Genomic DNA, 24,504 nt, shown 5'->3' with positions numbered 1-24,504 from the left:
AGATCATCAAATATGTTCAAGTCATAAAGATAATTCCATAAATCTTCAAGGATTTACACAAGGCTTCGAGTCCCCACTAACCCTCAGAACCCTTTCATACTACGCTACTCAACCAAGACTACATGTGAAAAAAAAGTCTTCACAGCACATTTCTTTTTATAAAAAAAAGGAAGCAATTCTTTGTTGTAGGGAATAAGACTAACTAGCTGCTCGCGCAGAATCGTACCCATAGGACTTTGGAAGGCATGGCGTGTAAAAGAAGAGCAGCACAGAACCGAAAGAATAGATTGATATGAACCGGAACACAACTCATATAAAAACAGAAATAGACAAGACAACCAACAAAAGCTATTGAGGAAAGAGAAGAAAGAAAGAAAAAAAAATGTAATGAAGCAAAACACGTAACAGGCGTAAATAAGCCGCGTAGTCTATCTAACTGGGCATTATCGGGGCTTAGAGTCACAGTCCGAGAAAACAACAGACCTTACTTGAATAGCTTGATCTTGATCTTGGCGCCAGACGTCTCAGTGGGCTCCGACGTCGCAGCCTGGTCCGTGACGGTACTGAGACCCAGTCCAGTGTAGGTAGGGTTGCGAACACCCGTAATCAGCTTGCCGCGCGTGTTGTCATTGTCCTGCTTGTTGTGCTGCAGGAGGCGGTTGGTCCGAAGCATCGAAGGCAGCGAGTTGGTGTCAATCAGATCCATCTTGCCGACAACGACAGGTCCAATAATCACAGCCACAATGACAACAAGCATAGTGAAGTACAGCGTAGCGTAGCGCGTGACACGGCGACGACGGAGTTTGGACTGCTTCAGCGAGTAGATAGGCGGACGCATTTGACGAGAAGGACGCATCCAGAAGAGCATGGTGCTGTGGATTGTGTCCATCTTGGGAACCAAGAGGAAGGGGAACATGAAGATCAAGATAAAGTGACCCAGGAAGAAATCGGCGCCAAACATGGTGAGCTCCGTAATTTTGCAGAGGAATTCACGAGCGGGCTGTGAGAATGAGTGCCAGCCCATGGAATACCACTTACCAGACCAGAAGGCAATGTTAGACTGATCAGTCTTCATTTCTCGAGTCAAGGCCAGGGAAATGATCAACTTGATAAAGAAACGCTGAACAGCCATAGCCGCAATCATGCCACTCACAGTACGCGCCCAGTTGAAATCCTCAAGAAGGAACATGGCCTCAAAGGTAACGATCAGAATAATGACGGAAATACCGTGAGCGATACCAGCGAGCACCGATCCAAACTTCTTACAGCACATGCTCAGAAGAGGTCCCATGAAGCAAGCCATAAAGAACATCATGAACAAAGCGCCCATGTTCACGACGATGGGTAGGAAGGCCACAATACCAAGACGAATAACCGAGTTAGTAGGACCATCGGTATCAGAGGCAGTCTCAGACACACCCGTCTGGGCGTTGATGTACAGGTAGGGGACAACCGTCAGCGCCACGAGGACCAGCGGGGCAAAGATTTCACCAAAGAACAGGTTTCCAATCGCAGCACGGGGCACATCAGCCGACATCTTAGATGAGGGATCACCCAGAACCTTGCGCTTGTAACCAGTAATACGGGTACGAGACAGACGGCAGAATGAAATCCAGGATGAAGCGTGCGAACGAGTGTTACCACGGGATAGCCAGCGGAGGTAGTCACGGTAGTCGATGAAGAAATCGTTCCAGGCAAACTGGTGAGGGTTGTACAGAAAGGGTGAAATGCAAAGGGCAAGGAGCGAGAGCCAAAAGTACACCAGGGCGGGAGTCCATACAGTGGAGGTAGCAAAGAGGAGCATGAGCACCAGACGAGCACCAAAGTAGATTGAAGGACCGGCGAAACGAGAGTACAAGACACCGAACGGAATACGCGCAGTGGCAAAACCACGACCGGTACCAATGTAGCGGGCACCACCAAATGACAAGTTCTGCTGAACAGAGTTGGCGTAGATCTGGCAAGTAAACACCTCGAATAGGGGAGAAAGAGAGCAGAATTGCTTGAGCAGACGAAGGCAGCAGCGCCAGGCTCCACGCTCAATCAGTTCCTGGGTGGCCAGGGGCACGAAGGACAGGAAGAACACGAAGACGATGGAAATAATGGAACGGTAGACCCAGTCAGCAACAGCATCTGTGTTGGCGCAACCAGTGGGGTACAGAGCATCAGTGATGGGAACGTTGCGGTTGTAGTCGCAGGCAATCGTCTCGTGGCGAAGGGCACCCAGGTTGAGAATGACGATCATGAATAGCTGGACTGACAGCATGATGAACATGTTGTTCAAGTGGAAACCAGGATGGGCGTAGAAGAAGGACAGGAAACGATCGAGGGGAAGCTGCGTGCCAAGGTAGTAGTACTCGCGGGAAAGCATCTGTTCACCCATACCAGTACCAATCTTGGTCGTGAAATTAAGAATCGAACCAAAACCCAAGTCACGACCCTTACCACACTGGTAGTATTCACAGTGCTTGATGCGACCACCACGCAACATGGCGTTCATACCAGCGTAGATATCCTCGTTCAGGTGTAGACCCTTCTGAGCCTTGGACACACCACCACGAGTGCACATGAAGATACCGTTGAGGAAATCAGGATGTCCGTAATGCAGCTTACCACCAATCTGGGCAAGAGTACGAGCAGAGAGAGTACCAAAGGTCTGTTCCTTTCCAGCGGCAACATCACCCATGATACCGATATTTTCAGAGAAAATATACTCGCGGGCACCAAGGATGGCAACAGGAGCAGTGACGTCGTTCTTGACACCAGGAGTGTAAGGGGAAGTGTTCTCCAGCTTCATTTCTTCAAACTCGGCCAAGACGGAGCGGATCTTCAAGCACTCCTCGAGGTAGTTGTCCTGGTTGGCATCGATAAGCTGCATGTATTCACCACGGTAGAAAATGACAGCGTGGTTCTGGTTGTCGGACTTTCCATCACCAAGAATGGGGTTGCCTGAAAGCTGAACACGGAACTTGGGCCGACGCATGCCATTCTCCATAACTTCACAGTGACCATCAATAAGGGCAGAGTACAGACGGGGCTCTTCACCTTCGTTGACCGGGGGCTCTTCATCCAAATAGGCGATCTGGAGGTCAGGGTAGGCACGCAGAAGGAATTCAGCGTTCTCCATTTCCTCCTTCTTGAACTTGGCATAACGCTGCATGGACACAACAAGCTTGAATTTGCGGCGAGCCATGCGTTCCAGTTCCCGCTCAAGTTTGTCAGAATTACCACCAAACATTTGAACGACCTCGGGGTTTTCGACACGGTACAGAAGCTTGATGGCACGGCTGTAGTTCATGAAACCGGAAATAGTACGATAAAGAGTCTGAGAGCGAAGAGAGGCCCAAATGCGGGTACGGAGAGTGTATTCAGGAGCGGAGCTCTTGAAACCAAGGAAGTAAAAGGGAAGATCATCAATCTTGCTTTTGGCAGTATCCTTTTCACTCTTCTCGTTGTTGGAGTCCATGATGGATGTTTCATCAGCCAGGATTTTGGTGTCCTTGACGAAGCAATCCCATTCGTGGGGGTGAAGCTGCTTCAAGTACTCAAGCATAGTGACGCGAGAGTACGGCTCATCCTCACGAATGATTTCACGGAGCGAAAGAAGAATTTTCTCAGAGTAGTGGGGGATGAAGACAGTGAATGTCGGCATGTTGTCGACAGGCAGGGGCTCGGGAATCGGGGTGGACAAAGACTGTGCAAAAAAGGAAATACGACGCTCAGCCTCACTGTGGCTAGGGAAGTATTCAGTCTTGAACGAGTGGTCCTCCTGCGAAACGAAAAAGGTGGGAGCACGAAGGGTACGCTTGCCCTCCTGTTCTGAAGGGACCTGGTGGTAAAGAAGCTTTTGAACGTGGTCAATGGCTAGAAGATGCTCACGGTACATGCTGATGACGATGGCGTTCCAAATCTGAGAAATAAGAACCTTGGGCTTGTACTTGATTTCCATGTCGGTAGTAGCGAGGACTTTAGAATAAATACGCTTAGGGAGACGAGAGTAAATGTTTCTCCAAGGAGTCCAAATGGACGAACCAAGGTAAAAAGACCGCGCAATGGAGAACACAGTGTTGACCAGGACGTAGAACAGGTAAGTATCAAGGAAGAAGAAAATAAGATCGGTAACAGTCATCAGACCAAGGGTGATGGCGGGCTGGTGTTTGCAGAGGACATCGCCAAACATCTTGTCACCCTGGCACTCAACCTTCATGATGGAAAGATAACGAATGGGATCACGGAAGGACAGAGTCAGGTACAGGTACGACTCTGCAAACTTGGCACCGAAGGTAGCCATCCACAGACCATAGGACATGGCGAGATCGTTTCCCTTGAGCCGGGGCCAACTGGCAGTGAAGGTCTGGGAAGCAACATAGCGGCGCGAGTTCTTGGTCAGGTAGGAACCGAACAAACCACCCAGGGGCATGACGGCGAAGAAGGCAAAAGTGTGAAGGGCCAGAACGAAGTGAGCAATACCAACAGCCTTGACAACAGTCTTAGAAGTCGAGTCACTCGCAACCATAAAGATGAAGACGAAAGGAGCCAGGTTCAGCACGAAGACAAAGATCAGGAACAATAGACGCTTGGTCAGATGCTGGGCACCAGCCCAACGGCGAGGAACGTAAGACCACTCACAAAGAGTAGCAAGAATCTGAATAAAGGAAGCCATGGCACCACCAAGACCGACAATGGAAAACAACTTTCCAGTTTCGGGCTGGTTGTTCACTTGCTGCTCGTACTCATCTCCCAAGATGACACTGGGGGCGTTGAAGGCGGTGTAGAACCAGAACATGGTGATGTGGATGACCCAGATACGGTTGAAGTTGACAACCATGTGGAACCAAGAGCGGGTTTCCTTGTAGGTCTTGAAGAAGGACTTTTTCCAAGAAACCTCGCCCAGCTTCATGTAACGTTCTGCTGGAGGGACATCAACAAGACGCGACTTGTCCTCGAGAACAATACGCTGGATACCTTCGGGATACCAGAACAGCTGGTTGCAGTCATCATAACCAATGATTTGCTTGTGGTCGCGCTCACGACGGACGTACTTGCCATCGAGAATTTCGTATCCCTGGTCACGGCAGTATTGGTACAGAGGCGAGATGCACTTGTTCAGGTAGCTCAGCTCTTCAGCCGGCTCCGTTTGATTTTGGCCAGCTGGTGAGTTGAGGTAGTCATCGCAGCACTTGAAGATGAAGCACAAGCATTCAGGCATGAAACGAACCTGGTTGGCTTCACCCCAGCAGAGAAGGTAGAGGGCAATTTGACGACATCTGTCGTGCTGTGACATGCGGTTCATGCGAGTCTTCCAACGGAACTCGGCGGCCTCGAGACTGTCGTCGCCCTCGAGGTCTTCAAGCTGTTCAGCCTCGGTCTGGTCGCCGTCACCGCCCTTTTTCTTTTTCTTGTTGCGCTTTTTCAAGCCCTTGCCCTTGGAATTGGCAAAGCCCACTGAGTCGTCGAGGTCGAGGTGGGCGGCAAAGTACCACTTGCGGTAGTTGGCGTTGTCACCACCAATGTAGTCGGCGTGCAGAGACAGCAGGGCCTGATTCGGCGTCATGCGGGAGGCACGCGAGTCGAGCTGGACCATGAGGTGATCGTACATGTTGCGCATGCTGTCGCGCTGGAAGCCAAACTTGGCGGTGAGATCGACAAAGATGTCTTCGATTTCTTCCTTGGAAAGAGGAATCTGGGCTTCGGAGGTCCAGGCGGGGTAGGGCTCGCGAGAGCGCTGGCCAGCAGGCAGTACGTTGCCGTAGTCGACTCCGAAGTTGGGGGTGGAGGCTCCGGACGAGCGGTTGCCGCCGTAGGAGACCTGGGAAGAGGGAGGGCGGAAGCCACGGCCACCCTGGCCCTGGTCGTAACCATCGTAGCGCTCGTCGCCACGGCCGTAGTAGTCCATGTCGGTGGCACGAGCCATGTCAGATCTCATGGTAAAATCGCTGAAGGTCTCGGAGTCATCCTCGGAGCCGTGGGGACGACCACCGCGGTTCTCATAACCAGGCTGGTCGTATCCTTGGTCGTAGGCCTGGCCGCCCTGGCCATTCTGGTAGTAGTTGTCTTGGTATTGATCGTTGTTTTCATAGTACCCGCCGTCCTGATGGTAGGCGTTGTTGGGTTCGGCATTGTAGTACCCGCTGTTGTTTGTTAGAGAGAGTCTGTGTATTGTTTTGGGGAGCGGCTTACGAGTTGTCGTAGTATCCATCGTTTCCTGCTTGGTTGTTTTGGTTGTAACCATTGTCGTAGTACTGATCGTCCTGATAGTACTGGTCCTGGCCGCCTTGGGGCTGACCTTGGGCGTGGCCTTGGCCGGCGTACCCGTCGTCATAGCCCTGATGGCCGTTGCCACCGCCGGGGTATCCTGACATTATGTGCTAACTATGTGAAGTTGTGCTGTGCGCGGGAGGCTGTCAGCACTGGGTTAGGAGAGAAGTTCGTGGGTGGGCAGAGCGTACCTTTTATTCAGACATGGGAAAGACGTGGCAGATGGTCCAGAAACGCGATTTGCGGTAGGGGATATTGGACGACTGGCGAGTCGAGTGCAGAATATCCAGGCAGTGCTGATTCGGTGTCGATGCTGATGGAATAATCACAGGAGCGAGCGGAGGAGACACGGTGGTCTGAAATTTGAAGGGGTAAAAAAATGAGACGCAGCGGAAAATACGGCGGAAACGCTGGATGCAACAACAGAAGGAGCGCCTGGTTGCTGCGGGTTTTTGTTGTCCGCGGCGACGAAGTTGAACGAGCGAGTAAGAAAAGAAGAAAAAAAAACGGCGAAATTGTAGGAAGTTGATTATGACGGAGAGGTTGGAATAAGAAGAGATCCGGGAGACGAGGCGTCGAGGCGAAGAAGGGGGGGGAGATGGAAAGATGGCCTGGAGGCGTGTTGACAAACAGGCAAAGGGGAGAAGGAAGAAAGGGATGCCAACGCCAGAATTCCTAGGTTAGCCAGAGAGCAGAAGGGAGACGTAGAGGAAGAGAAGAGAAGAGAAAAAAGAAAAGAAAAGAAAAAACAAAAGGCACAAGATCTAGGGAGGTGGAAAGGAAGAAGAGAAAAGAGATGGATGGGCTGAAGGCGAAGGAGAAGGCGAGGGGGAAGGGGAAGGGGAGGCAGCCACTATTTGGGTTTGATTTATGGGTTTATTGGGCCTGTGGGGGCGCTGGGGGGGAGGTTGACGGTATAAAACAAGACGCTACAGCGGGGGGGCTCTGTCTTTGTGTACCAGAAAGGGGGAGGGCAGCAGAGGCAGTTGGCAGGAGGGAAGTCTGGATCTTGTTTATTCTGGAGGTGAAGCTCTGGCTATGCCACGGCAGTCTGGTGGTGATGTGGAGGGAGGCTGTATTTGCCTGTGTCTGGTATTGTTGATATTCCACGCCTGCAATCTCGTGGTGGTGCGGGTTTCCACTCTTGAGAATCTAAATGCTTGCTTCCAAGCCACGCTGCAAGCCAGACCCAAGCCCGCGCAGGCGGTTTTTGTAAGGGTACACACGTAGACACCCACATTTGCACGGGTTAGCTTGTACCTGTACCTCTCCTTCTCAGTGCCCCTGGCGGATTACGGAGGGAATATGCTGGGATCAGGGGAGAGCCGGCTTCTGACACGGTGCGGAAGTCCTCGACGCGAACTGTGGGACGGGCCTGGCCTCGGGTGGGGGGACAGTGCTGCACACAGTGTCCAGCTCAGGGGTAGCGGACCAGGCCAGAGCTTCTGCGGACACTGGAGACAGGCTGGACAGGCCAAGACTGACTGAACGATGGAGAACTGGATGGGTCAAGAACTGCGACGTATGTACCAACTGACTATCAAAAAGAGTCTCTAGAGCCAACTATCGCCAATCAAGCCCAGTGTTCTCAGGCTCGAGAGGGGCAGCCTGGAAGGATGTTACGTATGCAGGTCGCAGTTTGATCGGCCAATCAACGGCCGGTCGGTCTTTTAAGCCATTGCAATTATCACAATATGCACTCCTATTTTGTCAATGAAATCCTGGCAATCCGCCATCCTTTTACAGTTCTTTTACAACTCTTTTTTTTTTCTTTTTCTTTTTCCTTCTTCGTCCCTAGGGCAGCTCTCAGAAATGTAATCTTGTTCCCGGCCGGCCTTTACCTTCAGCTCTCTTAATCACGAGAGGCCCTACCTAACCTGAAAAAAAAAAATTCACCGGATGCTGTGGAAGAGCCGCCCCAAATCCAAACAATCCAGACGTCTTCTTGGTCTCTCATACCTCATCTCTCGTGGCTCGTGGCTCTTGGTCTCTGGGTCTCTCATGGCCGACATGTGCCGCCTCAGCCCCCTTTGTCATCTCCTCAGCCCTGATGAGGTCGTATTTCTTTTTATTTTTTTTTCTCTTTTTGTTTTCCCTCTCTTGTTTCGAACCGGCTCGGAGTTGTCTCTTCTGCATCCTGATCACCATGTCAATGCTGCTGCTTCTCTTCTCCTGCTTGAGCCTGTATTGTTACCATCGTTCCCGTCCTCCAGAGTTTAATATCAAGCGTCTCGTACCTTGCACTAATGCAATGCCATCAATGGGCCTTGTCCCAATGTCATATTTGCCTGGAGAGGGGGGAGAAGGGGGAGCTCACGGCACGCACGGAACTTGACACTCAGGCCCAGGATCCAGCAGACATTGTATTGGGCAAGCCGGCCCATCTTGGTCCGCAGCTAGGCGCCGGAGCTTGGAGATTGGCTGCTCTGCTCTGCTCTACTTAGAAGCACGCCACTCGAGCACATTGGTACCAATAATCCAGCTAGCTAGGGGAAACATGCATCTTTCGTCTGTTGTCTGCCAATTCCATGCCATGCCCCGTCTCGCCTCGTCTCGTCTCGTCTTTGCCTCTCTGCGGCCTTGCGTCTTGGTCGTGATACACTTAGGGTTTGCCTTGTTTTCTCACCCTGTTTCATGTGTCCTGTCTCCCATCCCTACCTCCCACTAGAAATGCTCTAGCGAGGAGTCTGGCCCTCGCTCGTTGTGTGTTGTACATGTACATGGGTGGATGATGTGATAGCCATGGCCTGGAGGACAAAGTTGCCCAAGTCCAAGTCCAAGTACACACGAGGACAGAGGCGCACATTCCACCGTGCCCCCAGCCTTCCGTCTTCCGTTCCTCGCTGGCCAATGTGTTCTTGGTGAAGTTTTCATGGAGAATTGTCACGCCCTCGGCTATTGCACATGGCAGTATGGCACGGCTTGAAGAAAAAAAAAGAAGAAAACGCAGGGACACAGGGACGCATCAACTGCTATATTAAAGCCTTCCGCATCGCGAGAATCGCCGGCGCAGTGCGGCTCTGATGACCAATCCAGCGCTGGCACGGGACAACACGTGTACCGGTACATCCACCACCGCCGAGGCACGCCACAATTCCATGTACCACTACCGACCACACAAGTGCAAAACTACCGATGTATGTAACTATGTAACTATACATGCACATAGTCATGTCGACTGCACCTCGAGGAACCTCCGTCCAAGTGTCGGTGAATAAGTGTCCAAGTGTCTCTTCCTTCGCATTCCCGGATGTTGGCGGTAAGAGATCCCAGACGTGCTGTACAAGCCTGCGCTTCTAGTCTGGTCTCTGTCCTCTGTCCTCTGTCCTTCCCATGCAATGAACAAAAGGTAAGGGTCATGCATGTCTTGTCACTTAATGTCGTCGTCGTCGTCCTTCTCGTCAGACTTGATTAGCTCCGCCAAGATGAGGTGGCAAAGATCCTCCGTGTTATCCCAGCACTAATATGGCGCTCACCAGCCATGTACTCATGTACACTTGTACATGCATATCTACATACATATACATGGCTCTGTACTTTTCCCTCTGTCCACCGTCCTGGACCGACTCGACACGACAGCCTTTGTGTCAGACAGATCTCTCAAGTTCCACTAGTTCCAACCGATAGTGGTCCCCCCTCCGTCCCCCTTGATCTGCTGATGTTATTTTGGTTCATTGTGCCTGTAGGGCTTAATATCTGCATAGTTGTAGCTGCGTCCATGCCGAGTACGACGTGGCTGACACCCACGCACCCACATCATATTTCGAGTGCTCCCAAACACCATCTCACACGAGCCAAACTTTGCCACTTCAACCAGTGACATTGATACGAAGAAGAAAAGAAGACAAAAAAGAAAGGCCTGCCGATCTGCTTCCAAGATAGTCCAAGCCCGTACCAGCGCCGCTAGTCAGTCCTCTGGCCGTCGCCGCCTGAATGCCCAAGGCTGAATGAATGAATGAATGGACCGAGCCCCGAAGGAGCCTCTATCCCGGTCTTCTCGCTGCTTTTTTGTGACAAGTAGAGCTCAAAAACCACCTGGCCCACTGGGTGCTCGTGCTCTAGTGAGTTTGGCCCAACACTCCCACAGGGGCTAGCAAATCCGCCCCAAGCTTCAAGCTGACCCCGAACGGGAACCAGGGCTGGCCCGGCCCTGTCCTTACGTACAACATGCCGGCGTGGCAGATGGCTTCAGAGGCCGCGCTTCGGCAAGTACTAGTGACTAGAATAGAGCCCAACTAGCGATGGCCCTTAGTCTCATGCCATTAGCTTTACGCTAACATCCGCTGCGTCTCTTGGACTGCTGTAACTTGTGTATTGGTTAGGGTTCACCAAGACATGTGACATCCTAGGGTCTTAACGTGCTGTTAGCACTGTCCCATACACACTTCACCACAGCTTGCACTGTGCTGGCTGACGGCCACGGTTGCCCCACCAACAGCCACGCAGCCCAAAAGAAAAGAAAAGAAAGAAAAAACACTGTTGCTGGTACCTGTTTCCAGCCCAAGATGCAGCACCTACTCCAGCTCAGCCTTTCCTATTGATCACTGCCATATACCACACGGACATCCCTGGAATGAGACATCCAGCCGCCGCATAACATCGCCCTCTTCGCCTTGAACTGCCCTCCAAGTGCTACCCCGCCTTTACATTAGACCCTTGAAGCTCGCCCGCCCGCCAGCCTCTGGCTCTGTACCTGTGATCCTACGATAGATTTTCTTTCAGCGACCCGACGACACACAGACAGAAAACGCTGCCCTCCTTGCTGGCTGACAGACCATTGACCCCGACTTCCAGCGTCTCTCTTCGCCATGGCGTCCCTCAACCAGCTCTCCTCGACAGCCCGAACCAGGAGCTCATCAAGACCTCGCTCCCCAGGTCAGCCATCAGCAAGTATGCCCCAGACTGCCGCCAAACTCTCGCAGGATACTGCCACAAAGCTCTCCTCCACGCCTGCTAGATTGCAAAGCCCCGTCAAGCCGCTTCTCTCACCAAAAAAGGCTCCCGGAAGCACCGTCAAGATCCGCCGTTTCGCCGATAGCAACACCCTCGAAAACCGACTGCTCGGCAAGATTGACGGCGGGAAGCCTGAGCTTGGCTGGATTGATCTGGACAAAAAGTCTCTCGGGCCTCACGATGCTGGAGCGTCTCCCTCGCGAAAGATGCGCACACGCAAGTTAGGAATAAAGCCTGCGTCTCGTGGCCGTTCCATGGCTAGCTTCTTGTCCTACGGCAATGCCAGCGATGATGACGAGGAGTCTGACTTTGGTGGCAGTGATGGCTCGGGCCTGGACGATATTGTGCCAGTTCTAGTTCCCAAGTCCCTCAAAATGAGAGAAGATATGGATGCAGATACAACGCTCCGCATGAATTGGAGAGAGCCCCAACGACAGGTTGGCTATGAGCGAGAGGAGGACACTGTAGTGGAAGAACTCGCTCAGGAGCTGGAGACATCATCCCTGAATGAAACCTTTACTGGCTTCGACTCGTCGTAAGTACATGCGCTTCTTGTCGGAAACTGGGCTTGCCCTGGATAGACTGCTGATCTATTATGCGTATAGGGAAATCGACCTTGACGATATCGACGCCGATACAACCCACTCGCACACTTCAAATCTTTTCCAGAAACAAATCACTCCCAAAAAGACAGTTGCCTCTTCAAAGTCTACGACGAAGCCAAAAGCTGACTCCGGCTCATTGAGAAAGGTTGTGGATGATTCTATACTGGTCGATGATCTTCCTGGCGACCTTGAAGATGGCTACGACTCAGACATCACCGGGTTTGTGCCGTCAAGGACACTTAGAAAGCAAAGATCTGCGTCTTCTGCCAAGAAGCAAGGCAAAGCACCTAGCGCTCGCGAGGCCAAGAAAACCTTTGAAGCTACAAAGCATGAAAAGGCCACGAATTTCCTCCAAGAGCTCGACACTGCCATCACCAAGGGGAAAATTGTCGAGATGACCAAGTCTACAGGCGGTGTAGAGATTGTATGGTCTAACAAACTAAATACTACCGCCGGCAGAGCAAACTGGTCCCGGAAGACGCTCACGACCAAGAAGCATGGCGATGCCGATGTCGTTGAACACAAACACTTTGCGTCGATTGAGCTTGCGACCAAGGTCATCGACAACGAGGACCGTTTGTTGAATGTCATTGCCCACGAGTACTGCCATCTGGCCAACTTCATGATCAACAACCTGCGGACAAATCCACACGGTCGCGAGTTCAAGGTCTGGGCCACCCAGGTCTCCAACGTCTTTGGCCACCGCGGCATCGAGGTCACCACCCGCCACACTTACGACATTGACTTCAAGTACGCCTGGGAGTGCTCTTCCTGCGGACTGGAGTACCAGCGCCACTCGAAGAGCATCAACCCGGAGCGCCAGCGCTGCGGCAAATGCAAGTCTGTCCTGGTGCAGACCCGGCCGACTCCGCGAGTGGCATCTGCCAAGCCGTCCGAGTACCAGAGCTTCATGAAGCGCCACATGAAGACCATCAAGGCGGAGAATCCGAGCCTAAAGCAAAAGGACGTTATGAAGATGATTGGCGAGCTTTGGGCCGAGCACAACAAGAACAAGGCGCCGGCGACTTCGGAACCCGTCGTCGTCGAGACTGTGTGTCTTGACTCTGACTCTGATGAGGAAAATGTGGACGATCTCTTGGTTGCGCAGTTGACTGGCTTGACGCTGCAAAAGTAGGTGGGCGGCGGTGGTGAGTGACACAAAGCTTGACATGACAAGTAGGTTTATTGGCAGCGAGTTGCTATGTTTGACTTGTTTTTTTGCATTGCGCGGGTTTCGGGATTTCATATATTGGTAGTCATAGTACTTGCATTGCTCTTAATACGGATAATATTTAGTAGTCAAGAAGCTTCTCACCACGTGGTTTACACCGGGTACTTCTAGCATCATTTAGTCCGAGCCAAAGAGACTATAGTCCCTGATATCAAACGACCTTTGGATCTGCTCAGCGTACTCGAGCGCTCGCGTAATCAGAGGGCCCTGCTTGCCTGCGTCCAGATCAACCCCTGCCTCGTCATACTCGCCCTTGATGTGCGGCACGTTGGCGGTGATGAGAATGTCGGTGTCCTTGTCCTCGACGCGGACCATGGTCATGATGAGCGCCGTGAACACCGGTGGCTTGCGGTTGCCTGGGCGCGCGGGCGAGGCGTCTGTGGCGATGAGGGTGTAGGCGGGGTATTTGCTGGTGTGGGGACGGGGGAGTCAGCGGGGAGTTGTCTTTGGGAGGCGAAGTCGGGGGCAGGAGTAGAAGCAGAAGGTCGGAGATGGCTTACGAATCGACTTTACTAAACGTCGCGGGTGCGCTGCTCCACACCCGCACGCAGTCTTTGCTCTCCTCGCCCACAAGGTCCATCAGATGCTGCGTCAGCGCATCGGCATCTCCCTGTGCGCTACTGACGGGCGCGCCGATGCGCTCGTTGAGCTCGATGACGATGCTGGTGAAGCCGTCGCTGTCAAGGAAGACTTCTTGGTGGTCGGGCACCGAGCGGATGGTGCTGGGGTGGGCGTAGGGTTAGCTGTCGGAGCGGGGGAGGAGGGGTTTGTTTCGGCCTGGCTTGCGTACCTGACGTCGACGTAGCCTGCGGGAAGATCTGCGACGATGGCTCCGCCGTAGAGAGGAGTAGATTTGTAGCCGGGCATATTGAAGAGGATGTGAGATCTATGTGTTTAAGAGAGAGAGAGAGGGCCGAGCTTCCCGTGGAGTGGTGGTAGAGACGCAGTATCAAAAGAATGTAGTTGAGCCTAAAAGCCGATGAGACTGGAGTGACGGTCGTATAAGTGCAAGTATATCTGTGTTATAGTTTGTGGTTCAATACGGTCTGACTAACTGATGTTCTCATATCATCAAGGCTGAAGTGAGTATAGCCAGTAAAACTCCAGCGGGGCGGGTCGGTTTTGTGCGACACGGAAAAAAAGAGAACATCGAATCAATAGTTCTTCATGCTATTATTTGGTAGCCAGACTGATTGGATTTTAATGAAGGATAGTCTCTACGCTTTTCTTGAATTCTTCCTTGGGGTCTCTCAAAGGTCTTGAAGCATGAAATCTGAGGCACAAGGTGGTGTAGCAAAGTAAAAAAAGAAAGAAAGGAAACGCAGTCACCAGAAGACAAATCGAATTTGGGTGCTCAAAATTATCGAGGGGTATTTCACAAGCACTAGGAAGGATCCTGTTGTAAGAGACCCAGGCGAAGTATTGGCTGGTGGTTCCTTGATGCGCTTCTCGAACTGTTCCCTTGTCCCCTCCACCACAATCTCGTCGTCAACATTGACCGCAATGTGAATGCCCCGTTCCAAGTCCGAGTGCCTTTTTGGCGAGCTGAGTCACTGGCACAGCTTCTGATATCATTCAGAGCCCCCATATGGGTCCCTGGTAGTCTGGTAAACTGCGTTCTGTCTTTCTCCGCGGGGGTTGAATGATGCTCCGTCTGCGGTAAGGAGAATACCAAGATCAACTGTGAGAGACGCATTTCAGTGCATGAGTAAATGGTCCTCTCCATTTACTGGCGGACTTGGGCTCTGGCTTCAAGCAAAAGTTACACAACGAGTATCTGTATCACATGAAATCGAAGACAACTGCACAATCTAGCGTCTGCCATTAAAGTCTGACGACAGACAATGATATCGAAGCAAAGAAGAAACCCTTTAGACTATTGGTTACTTGAAGTCTACCTACTAGAGTTGGATGAGGAGCATATGACACGCCGTTACTGCACAAGCCAATGTCTAGTGATTCCGAATAAAACACGGCGATATTCTTGTCTACTCAGATACTCGGCATACGACAGGGATAGCAGCGTAGCCGCGCCAAGGCGTGAGCAACGCGGTTTGCCCTCGGTGGACACCGGCAGCTGGCCAGCCCCGGACAGGGTCCGGCGAGACGGGATACGGGCCCGGCTACCACTCGGGTGAGTCTATCCGAGCAAAACTAGACCTAGCGACGTCCCCTCCGCGGCCACCGCCTCGGCCCTCGATTAATCCGTAAAAGTAAAAAAGAAAAAAAAAAAAAAGGTCGACATGACCAAAAAGAAATTCGAATCTGAGTGCTCAGACGAAGAGATTTCCAAAGATTGGTCTAATGGAGTAATTTGGGCCACACTACGGTCACATCTGGTAAAAGGCAAGAGGTGAGTTCGATAGAAGGTCCCACTCCATGAGAGATGGAGTTGCAACTTTGACTTATAAAGGGTGAACATATTCCTCGCGATCTCATTAGCTGCGAAATAACAGTAGGTAGACGTAAAAGAATAAAATCAAAAATCAAATCGCGATCTCATTGTTAAATTTCCGTCCGGTAACCAATCCGGCGTCGTTTGATCTTAATGATTCCGGTAGACGTTAAATATAGTCAAGTCAAGTCGCGATCTCACCAATCCTGTGGGCGTACTCAGATGGGTCCAAGGACTCCAAAGGTTACGCCGGCTCAGGATGGGCTTTGATCAAGCAAGGGCAAGAACTAGCCACAGGCAAACTGCATCTGGGGATCGGGGCAGAGGTTGCGGATGCGGAGGCGATCGCGGCGAGACACGCTGCAGCCGAAGCAGTCAATGCCGCTGCAAACACAGCGAACATCAAAATCGTCATCAAGGCCCCCCCGCACCGCTCCCCCAGGCACACCCGAGAGTCCGCGGCTCGATCTCGAACGAGGAAATCACTCAAGCCGTCAGTGAATTCGGGCGCGAATGCTCCACCGGCCTTTCAGGCTACTCTGTCCCCATACTGACAGAGCTCGTCAAGCGCGAGCCTTGTGTCAAACTTTTGGCCTCCCTCGCCAGTTCCATCAGAAGAGGACAGGCCCCCCTGCGCGCAGTCCTCACTGCCAGTACCTTGTCGCCCTTTGTTAAAAACGACAACGGTATTCGTCCTGTGGCCGTGGGGGATATTATCTACAGAGTAGCTATGAAAGCTATCTTGCGCAAAGAGTTCACGGCGCACTCCCTCCTCCCTTTCCAGCTTGGGGTTGGTTCCCCTCTGGGCGTCGAGCCTGCAGTTTTCCTTCTTAACAAGGTCGCCGCTGGTTCCACCGGTTACACCCATGTCACGTCTCTGGATTTCAAAAACGCCTTCAACAGCGTCTCGAGACTGGCAGTTGCCCAAGCCACCGAACGACACTGTCCTAATATGTTCCGTGCTGCCCGCTGGGCCTACAACGAGCCCGCAGCGCTCATCCTAGGGGACAAGACTGCGCTAATTTCCTCGGAGGGCGTCCGCCAAGGCGACCCTCTGGGCCCCTACCTTTTCTCCCTGGCAATCAGCGACACAGTTGACAGCATCAGAGCTGCACTGGTCCGCAACCACCGCTCCGGCCCGCCCCCACTGGTCATCGCCTATCTGGATGACATCTATGTCTTTAGCAACAACGCTGACGCTATAGCTGTTGTTCAAGATACCCTTGACGCAGCTGGCTCGCCGATCGAGCTCAACCCGGGTAAATGTCTTACCCGCTCAGTCGCTGACATCCAAGCTTCTGGGTTCTCCTGCCTGGGATCCCTCGTTGGTCCCATTGCTGCTCGCCGGCAATTCCTGTGGGAGAAGGTCTGCGAAGTGGGCAAAGTCCTGGACTTGCTCACCAAACAGTCTCGACAAGCGGCCCTCCTCCTGTTGCGCGGCTCCACAGCCCACCGGATTCGCCACCTCCTCCGCACCCTCGACCCCAATGGCGTCACGCCCACCTTCGGTCTGGCCGACTCGGCCATCCTTGATTTCCTCCGCTACCTGCGTAGCGACAGCACCCGTCTGTCGACAGACGAGCTCATCAAAGAGCTACCCATCAGCCTCGGCGGATTGGGTCTCCCCTCCATGGAGAAGCTCGCTCGTCCGTCGTTTGAAGTGGCTCGCACAGGCTGCGAGGAAATCTTACGCCAAATCTTCCCTGCCCAGGCGCACCTTTTCAACAGCCCGCCTGCGCAGCACACCACGCAAAAAGAAGTAGCCCGAGCAGTCGCCAAAGCCGACCTCGAAGCCCACTTGCCCGCCCTTGGCTCTACCGGTGCCAACCTCCTTAAGGACAACGCCGGTTTCTACGCCTCCAAGTGGCTCACCGCGGCCCCGACCTCCTTCGCCCTCGTCCTATCCGACAGGGAGGTCACGTTTGGCCTCAAAGGCAGATTCCTGGTCCCATACGACCACCAACAGCACCAGGGATCATTTAGCTTCAAGCACCCCGCTGCTCGATTCGTCACTTCTGCGGCACGCGCCATGTCCCTGGAACCAGACCCAGGCCCACCCCACCGACGCCGACAATTGCCCCCACCCGCCTCGGGCACCCCCCCCCACCACCACTACCCTCCCCTCCTCCGCCAGCCCCACCAGCACCCCCTCAGGTCTTCTTCAACGCCGCCAGCCTGTTCCTTGCGTTGAGAACAATCTGAACGTGCCCGAGCTGGCCCTCTCCCCTTGTGCCGCCTGCGGTAAGCCTCTATTCACCAACCACGAGCAATTCTGCTCACTCATGAACAAAGGTTTCATCCGCCGTCACGACAAGATCAGCAAAGTGCTATGCAACTCGCTGAAAAGCCAGGGCGTCAACGCGAGCTACGAGCCCTCGCTCATGGGGAGAGCCCACATTCGGCCCGACATCGCGGTAGAGATCGACGGAGTCACGTCGACCTACGACGTCACGGTCATCGCAGCGGACGCCAGAGGCCGCGACCTCCACACCAGGCTCGCAGATGCGCATCAGGACAAGATGCGCAAATACCCGAGCGCCTACGGGCCCAACTTCCACCCCCTGGTATTTTCTGCAGCCGGTCGCATGGAGCAGAGGTCGGCCCCTGTAATGTCAAAGTTACAGAAGCTGCTGGGCCCCTGCAAAGACTTCGTCGACGCGTTTATTTCAATGGCTCTCCTCCGCACCAGGGCCAACACCCGGTGCGAGGTGGAACAGAAAAACGAACTACGCCTGCCGTTTCACGCCGCCACAACTGCCACCAACCCCGAGCCCAGTCAGGCTTCCGACGCACTGCGTCGCTCAAGCCCTGGCGCATCACCCTTTGTGATGTTTGGCTGATTTACTTGCCGTCCTCTGAGCTTTGTTGCTCTGTCTTTTGGTAATTAGTCCGGCGTCGTTTGATCTTAGTGATTTGCGTAGACGTTAAATACAGTCAAGTCACGGAGGGTTCTTGAGGTGAAAAGATTAAAGATTCACGAAACAATCGAAAACAGGCAAAGACACCGACAACGGAGGCAGAGAAAAAAAGTACGAGTTTTTGTCCGAGGACCAGCGGACGCCAGCAACGAGATCGCCAGGGTCCTTGGCGGCAAGCCCACAGAGATCCAAGTCAAGAAAGTGAACTCGGGCCGGGCTTTCTACACGACCAAGGGTGCGGCGTTAGCCGAGAAGCCGGACTGCGTCAAGGAAGCGTTTGGGGCGAAGACGTGCGAGGTAGACAAGAAGTGAGCGCACGCACGCATCACAGGCCTATCAGACTTCTACGTCGTAGGCGAAAACGGACCAATAACCAAGAGGAATGGGGAACGGTTTATCGGACAGACAGCGGAGTAAACCGGTGGAGAGGTGAAATACGTCTGGTGGAAATTCAAGAGTGAGAAGTACATGGATGCTACACTCTGTATCGCAGGTGACTGCAACGAGGTATGGAAAAGGGGGTGGGGGTCTCTAAGCAATACGACGGGCGACCCGGCGAGAATGGAACGCCGCCTAATGGAAAATAGCCGGCCAACGAAGTTATGCCGATAGGTTAGAAGCTTCATGGAAGACGGGGCAGCGGGCATGCACGGCGAAGGAGGCGTCACCACGACGTTTGTATGAGGTTCCCTGAATAGCACGTCTCATAAACTCTGTATTCTCAAATCTCGTGATAATGACCCTCCCAGACCAACTTCAAAGTACTACAGGTAATCCTTTTTGTAAAGCTCACGCTCCAAGAAAGCTGCAATATCACAGCTAATAACACTGGGCGAGATATTGTCACACTCGTCAAAAGCATCAATGACAAATACAAGGAAAGGCGTCTCATGTAACCCAGAAGAAATGATAGAGGTTCCTTGATGAGCTTCAAGCAGAAGTTACACAACAATCAGTTAGCTAACTAGTTGCTTGTACTACACGAACTAGAAGGCATCTGCACAGTCTACTCGGAGATACTCAGCATACGACAAGGAGCTATTTCCAGCATCGGATCCATAATCAGTAGCACAACCGCTGCTTTCAAGCGCAAAGAGCCGGAAGAGAGCGTGCTGCGATTGTGCTGCTCAGCCAATGCTTTTGTTGGCATCAAAGATGGTGCTGGAAGTTTTCACGTGTTGTCAAAAAAGGGCGAGTGTTTTGGTAATATCCAGCGAGATTTGGTGTTGGCGATTTATAGAGACTTTCAGTACTTCCAAGTCAAAGGAATCATTGAACCCGTTGTTATTGAGTCAAGGCCATGTCAAGCTTTTTCTTTTTCTTCGTCTCCACGTTAAACTTTAACCCTAGCTCTTCTCACCTGAAAATGACGAACCCCACCTTCCCCAACACGCTCCAGAAGCTGGTGTAAGATCCCAAAGCTGCGTTCTATAAAATTTAAGACGCCCAATCTCATAAAACAACACACCGCAAGCTCCGTGCTCTCTACTCCCAGCCACCAGATACACACAAAATGTCGGCCTGCATCTTCTGCAAGATTATCAAGGGTAAGCCCAGCAAGCACAAGCCGTTTGGCGGGGTGAGAAGAGGAGAGAGAGAGAGATGCGAGTCTGTCGATGTCAATGCAATGCGCCGTCTAACCACCCGCTCCACGTGCCCGACCGAGCTTTAGGCGAGATCCCGTGCTTCAAGCTCTTTGAGAGCGACAAGACTCTGGCCTTCCTGGACATCATGCCGACGAGCCGTGGCCACGCCGTGAGTACAGCGCGCGTGTATCTTGGGATACGTATGGAATGGATTCAACTGACACGTGCCCTTCCTTCTGTAGCTGGTGATTCCTAAGCACCACGGCGCAAAGCTGGCTGATATCCCCGACGACCAGCTGTCGGAGGTTCTGGTGAGATCACTCTGTACAGCCTGCTCCGCACGCATGGATACTAACTCCCTCTGGTTGGACGACTAGCCGGTCCTCAAGAAGCTTGTTGCTGCGACCGGCGCCACCGACTACAACATCCTGCAGAACAACGGTACTATTGCGCACCAGGAAGTCCATCACGTCCACTTCCACATGGTAAGAAAAAAAACCCCCCCGTGGCCGATTTGGGCCATTTTTGCTTGTCTTGAACGTCATGTTAATGGTGACTCTAGATCCCGAAGCCGTCGGCCGAAGAAGGCCTCGGTGTTGGCTGGCCCGCCCAGTCCACTGACATGGAAAAGCTCAAGACTCTGTACGAAGAGGTCAAGGCCAAGATGTAGAGCGCCCCGGCCCAAGAAGGATTAATCAAGTCAAGACGTCATGCACGTTCAATGAATATCTCGGATCAATTATTGTAGCGTTCAAGACACGAACTAGTAAAATGCCCTGCCGCATTTCTTGAATCATGGAGTTATTTGACCAGTTAATATGTAGCCTGACACGAAGACAGCCGCTCGTTTCACCAAAGCATACAAAACGCCAGACACTAACGCCAAAACCCGGACAGCAGAGACGCTGCAACGACCTGTTCTCCATCTCCCGCCAACTCTTTGAAGCCCACGCTCACCTGGCCATCTTCCTACTTGGAGCCAGGGGCTGGAGCTGCCGCGGACGCAGTAGCGGTGACGGCTGGCGTAGAATCTGCGGGGTAGTATGTGACCTTTCCACCGGGGCCCAAAACGCCAGTGCGGTCGTATAGACTGCGGGCTCTGATGTAGGGATCCAGAGTCCAGTAGTTTTGGCGCAGCTTGGCTTTCAGGCTGTTTCTCTGGGCTGAGGCGTCCGAGTTGCCCTGGGTCCACTGGATGGTAGACTGCTCGAACTGCGTGTAGTACTGGTCGCGCTCGGCCTGGATCTTGTCGCGGGTCGCTGTGTCCTTCATGAGGTTGTTTTCGCCAGCAACAGGCTCAACGTACTTGTAAGACCAGTCCTCAACACCGTCAAGCTCCTGGGGTATCCGGTCCTCGGCAATGTACTCGCCGAGATCCTTGACGTTGTTGACAAACCTGATCTTGTTGGCGACGACGGGATCCAGCCAGCCTTTGATGATTTTCCAGAAACCTACGCGTGGGTGGGTTAGAAACAGCGTGCTCTTGCGAAACTGGGCGGGTTCAAGTGGCGGCTTGCTTACCTTGGAAAATCCACGGGGCCTTGTAGACTAGAACAACGCCGAGGCACTCGGGGTAATTGGCTTCGAAGCACTTGATCATGAACTTGACAGGGGTGTAGTCCTGCGGGACCATGTTAGAGGCTTTGCGTTTATTCTGAAGGACTTGGACTTGGGGCGCCTTACCATGTTGGAAATGGAGAAGCCGGTCATGTCAAATACAATGGTCTTCATCTATAGTTAGCGGTGTCGATTTTCCAATAGAAAGAATGGACTTACGGCAGTTTCTACCGGAGGCTGGAGCATCAGTCGCGCCGTCTCAATCAGGAGAACAGTGTTGCGCTCCTGTGAAGCATCTGATTGCTCCCCTTGATGATGGAAACGAACGCGCACAAAGCACAGCGGCCTGGACTCCTTGTCACATCCATGGAAAAAGGCCTTGCCCATGCGGATCTGGTCCATCAGACCGACGCCGTCGACTTTGGTCTCGCCCGTTCCGCTCAGAGAGTCCTCAAGCGCACCGGCTTCGCCCTTAACCATGATGTCGGTGTCCAGCTTCATCTCGGTATTTCTCCAGCTGACGGCGGAAATCAGCATTATGAGGGCCTTTTCAACGTCCCACTTGCGGGCGCGGAGGAAGCGGAGCAGCAGCGTATCGGGGTCGTCATGCTTGACCATGGACCACAGGGCGTTGCGGAGGGCCTCGGGAGCTTCTTTCTGGAGAGTCTCCTGGAAAAGCTTGGTCTGGCCGTGCTTGTCGTCGGGATCGGGCGGGGCAGCAGCGGCATCGTCGGGCGACTCCTTGTGCTTGCGACTGAACATGGACTTTTTCTTGGGCTTTTCCTTGTCGCCGTTCTTGGGCGTGGCGGGCGGCGCGTCTGGCTTCGCGGCTGCTGAGCCATTGGCGGTGGCGGAGGTTACACCAAAGATTTTGTACAAGGCAGTCCACATGTCCTTGAGCTTTTCCTCCTGGTCTGGCGTCAGGTTGCCGACATGGCCGGAGGGGATGGTAGAGGAAGCCATGGCGGCGGAGGCTGTGGGGTCTGAGCGACGGGGGGCGGGATTCCGAGAAGCGCTCGACGGATACAGGAGGCAGACGGCGGCAACGGCAGAGGCGAGGAACGCAGCGGCGAGGGCGCTGAGGGCTGAAGGGGCGATGGAAGAGTGGAGCCGCAGCGGGGAAATCTGTGGGAGCGAGAAGGGGGAGAGAGAATGAGGGCGAGAAGCAGAAGGAGAGGGGAATGGGGATGGAGATGGGCGCAGGCGGCGGAAGAGCGATTGGGATTGAGACTGGGATTGGGGCGAGGTGCAATGTGTACGAGCCTGGGCGTGGCAGTGGCGTCGGGGCCTGGGGGTATCTGGCGATGAGGTTAACGCCGGGCGCGGTCGAGACGAGAGCGAGCGACTGTGGGCCGTGGAGCTTGGGCGAGGGCAAAGGAGCGGCCTGGCTGCAGTGCTGAGACCTGGTGTATGTATACTTCTTCCTGCACCACAGAGGCTTGGCAGCGCAATGGTGGCAGGACGAGCTTGAATTCCGAAGGACCCGGCCAGGTGACCGAGAGCGCGCTGCGGGACGTGGATTAAAGCCGGTGGCGGGGGGGACGACCAGAACGGGGACGAGACTACAAGACTGGCGCTGGGCCTGAGCAGATGGACGGCACTTTGACTCATAAGGCAGCAAGAAGCATTCGGGGCAGCAGATCAGGGCAGCCTGGAAGGCGGGTATAGGCAAACTCCAGCAACGGCAATAATGCAAAAAAAAAGCCTATTCCGTTAGGTCAGAGTCAACTATCGACAAGCTTGTTTTAGCGTGGTGCACAGAAAAGGATGAGGCATGTGGGGGGGCGGCAGCGGCTTCTGATTGGTGGGATTGCTGGGGATGAAGCAAACAAACAGAAACACCAAAACACCAAAAATCAAAACCAGCTCTGCCCCCACCGACGATCACGTCCAGCCACACAGCCCGACCATCCGACCACCCGACCAACTGACCGCCCCGCCACACCCACACCTCCGCCCCCCGCCATGGCCGACCACGACGCCCACAAGCGCTCCAACTCGCGATCCCGCACCCCCCACCCCACCACGCCGCTGCGCCCGTCCTCGCGATCCTCGTTCCGCGACTCTGCGCGCGCCGGATCCCTCCACGGCGCGTCCTTCCCGCTCAACGTGTTCGAGCCGCACTTTGCCGACTTCTCAGACGCCATGGCCGATCTCGAGGCAAACCTCATGCACTTCCAGATCATGCACGAGAGTCTTGCGCGCTTCAGCGAGTCGTTTGCAAGCTTCATGTACGGCCTCAACATGAATGCCTTTTGTGTGGATTTCCCCGAAGGCCCTATCCCCGAGTCCTTCACCAAGCCGAGAAACCTAGACTCGCTGCCTTTTCCTGGTAGGCTTTGCCCGGCCACTTGTCGCCTGTCTCGAAACTGCCATTGCTCACATCTCCACAGACACGCCGCGTGTTGCCAAACGGAAAACCCCAGAGCCAGACGACGACGTCACCTTCATGTACGTTGCAAAAGATTTCATGTCAACTTGGCGGGCGTCCTGTTTTATTACCACCCGTCCCCGACAACCCCATAAACACAATATACCCGCTAACTCTCCGTTCTTTTCCCCCACAGGTCCCCCAATGGTGATTTTGCACACCATCCCACATCTTCCAAAGCATCGAGACTTGCAACCCCCGAACCCCCAAAGTCACAAGACCCCGGCCGAGGCGGCCCCGCCAAAACAACCAGGGGCGCCCGTGGGACCACTCGCGGGACTGCAAGCGCAAGGGGCGGCTATACAAGAGGTTCCGCCAGAGGCACAACGACCACCTCGTCCAGAGGAACCACGCGAGGACGGGGACTTCAAGCCCCGCGGGCGAGAGGTCTACGTTGAAAAAGCCAGCGACAAACATCAGACATGGGCTAATCTCCATCATGCCTAAATGTCTGGGGTTTATCAACGGTATACTCAACATTCCTGCCCAACACACGGATTGCAATTAGGCGTGTGGCTTGCTGCCTGGTCTTCACATCGGGCCGGGACAGACAGTGAGGAGCGAGCTTGA

General features: G+C 53.6%; 7 protein-coding genes across 7 annotated transcripts; 4 read left to right on the top strand and 3 right to left on the bottom strand.

Moving 5' to 3' along the window:
* Positions 1-484: 484 nt before the first annotated feature.
* BROUX77_006334 (uncharacterized protein) lies at positions 485-6,362 on the bottom strand (the record flags this gene model as incomplete). The annotated part of the gene is made up of 2 exons (XM_073751307.1): positions 485-6,131; positions 6,181-6,362. The coding sequence occupies 2 exons, from the start codon at positions 6,360-6,362 to the stop codon at positions 485-487; spliced, it is 5,829 nt and encodes a 1,942-aa protein (XP_073603403.1).
* A 4,704-nt stretch (positions 6,363-11,066) lies between these two features.
* On the top strand, positions 11,067-12,951 carry BROUX77_006333 (uncharacterized protein; the record flags this gene model as incomplete). The annotated part of the gene is made up of 2 exons (XM_073751306.1): positions 11,067-11,746; positions 11,817-12,951. The coding sequence occupies 2 exons, from the start codon at positions 11,067-11,069 to the stop codon at positions 12,949-12,951; spliced, it is 1,815 nt and encodes a 604-aa protein (XP_073603402.1).
* Positions 12,952-13,164: 213 nt separating this feature from the next.
* BROUX77_006332 (uncharacterized protein) lies at positions 13,165-13,914 on the bottom strand (the record flags this gene model as incomplete). The annotated part of the gene is made up of 3 exons (XM_073751305.1): positions 13,165-13,456; positions 13,548-13,769; positions 13,838-13,914. 3 exons carry the CDS (start codon positions 13,912-13,914, stop codon positions 13,165-13,167), a joined length of 591 nt encoding a protein of 196 aa, XP_073603401.1.
* Positions 13,915-15,290: 1,376 nt separating this feature from the next.
* BROUX77_006331 (uncharacterized protein) lies at positions 15,291-18,282 on the top strand (the record flags this gene model as incomplete). The annotated part of the gene is made up of 3 exons (XM_073751304.1): positions 15,291-15,400; positions 15,839-17,473; positions 17,577-18,282. The coding sequence occupies 3 exons, from the start codon at positions 15,291-15,293 to the stop codon at positions 18,280-18,282; spliced, it is 2,451 nt and encodes an 816-aa protein (XP_073603400.1).
* A 1,591-nt stretch (positions 18,283-19,873) lies between these two features.
* On the top strand, positions 19,874-20,616 carry BROUX77_006330 (uncharacterized protein; the record flags this gene model as incomplete). The annotated part of the gene is made up of 5 exons (XM_073751303.1): positions 19,874-19,907; positions 20,033-20,115; positions 20,189-20,257; positions 20,324-20,431; positions 20,509-20,616. 5 exons carry the CDS (start codon positions 19,874-19,876, stop codon positions 20,614-20,616), a joined length of 402 nt encoding a protein of 133 aa, XP_073603399.1.
* A 299-nt stretch (positions 20,617-20,915) lies between these two features.
* Positions 20,916-22,466, bottom strand: BROUX77_006329 (uncharacterized protein; the record flags this gene model as incomplete). The annotated part of the gene is made up of 4 exons (XM_073751302.1): positions 20,916-21,397; positions 21,468-21,567; positions 21,630-21,671; positions 21,723-22,466. 4 exons carry the CDS (start codon positions 22,464-22,466, stop codon positions 20,916-20,918), a joined length of 1,368 nt encoding a protein of 455 aa, XP_073603398.1.
* Positions 22,467-23,468: 1,002 nt separating this feature from the next.
* Positions 23,469-24,332, top strand: BROUX77_006328 (uncharacterized protein; the record flags this gene model as incomplete). Its single annotated transcript, XM_073751301.1, has 3 exons — positions 23,469-23,835; positions 23,897-23,954; positions 24,071-24,332. The coding sequence occupies 3 exons, from the start codon at positions 23,469-23,471 to the stop codon at positions 24,330-24,332; spliced, it is 687 nt and encodes a 228-aa protein (XP_073603397.1).
* Between the last annotated feature and the right edge of the window lie 172 nt (positions 24,333-24,504).

The sequence above is a fragment of the Berkeleyomyces rouxiae genome, assembly GCF_048999995.1.
Source record: "Berkeleyomyces rouxiae strain 22BRR77 chromosome Unknown BrBRR77_ptg000008l, whole genome shotgun sequence".
NCBI classification, from domain to species: domain Eukaryota; kingdom Fungi; phylum Ascomycota; class Sordariomycetes; order Microascales; family Ceratocystidaceae; genus Berkeleyomyces; species Berkeleyomyces rouxiae.
This window is presented reverse-complemented; position numbering and strand designations above follow the sequence as displayed.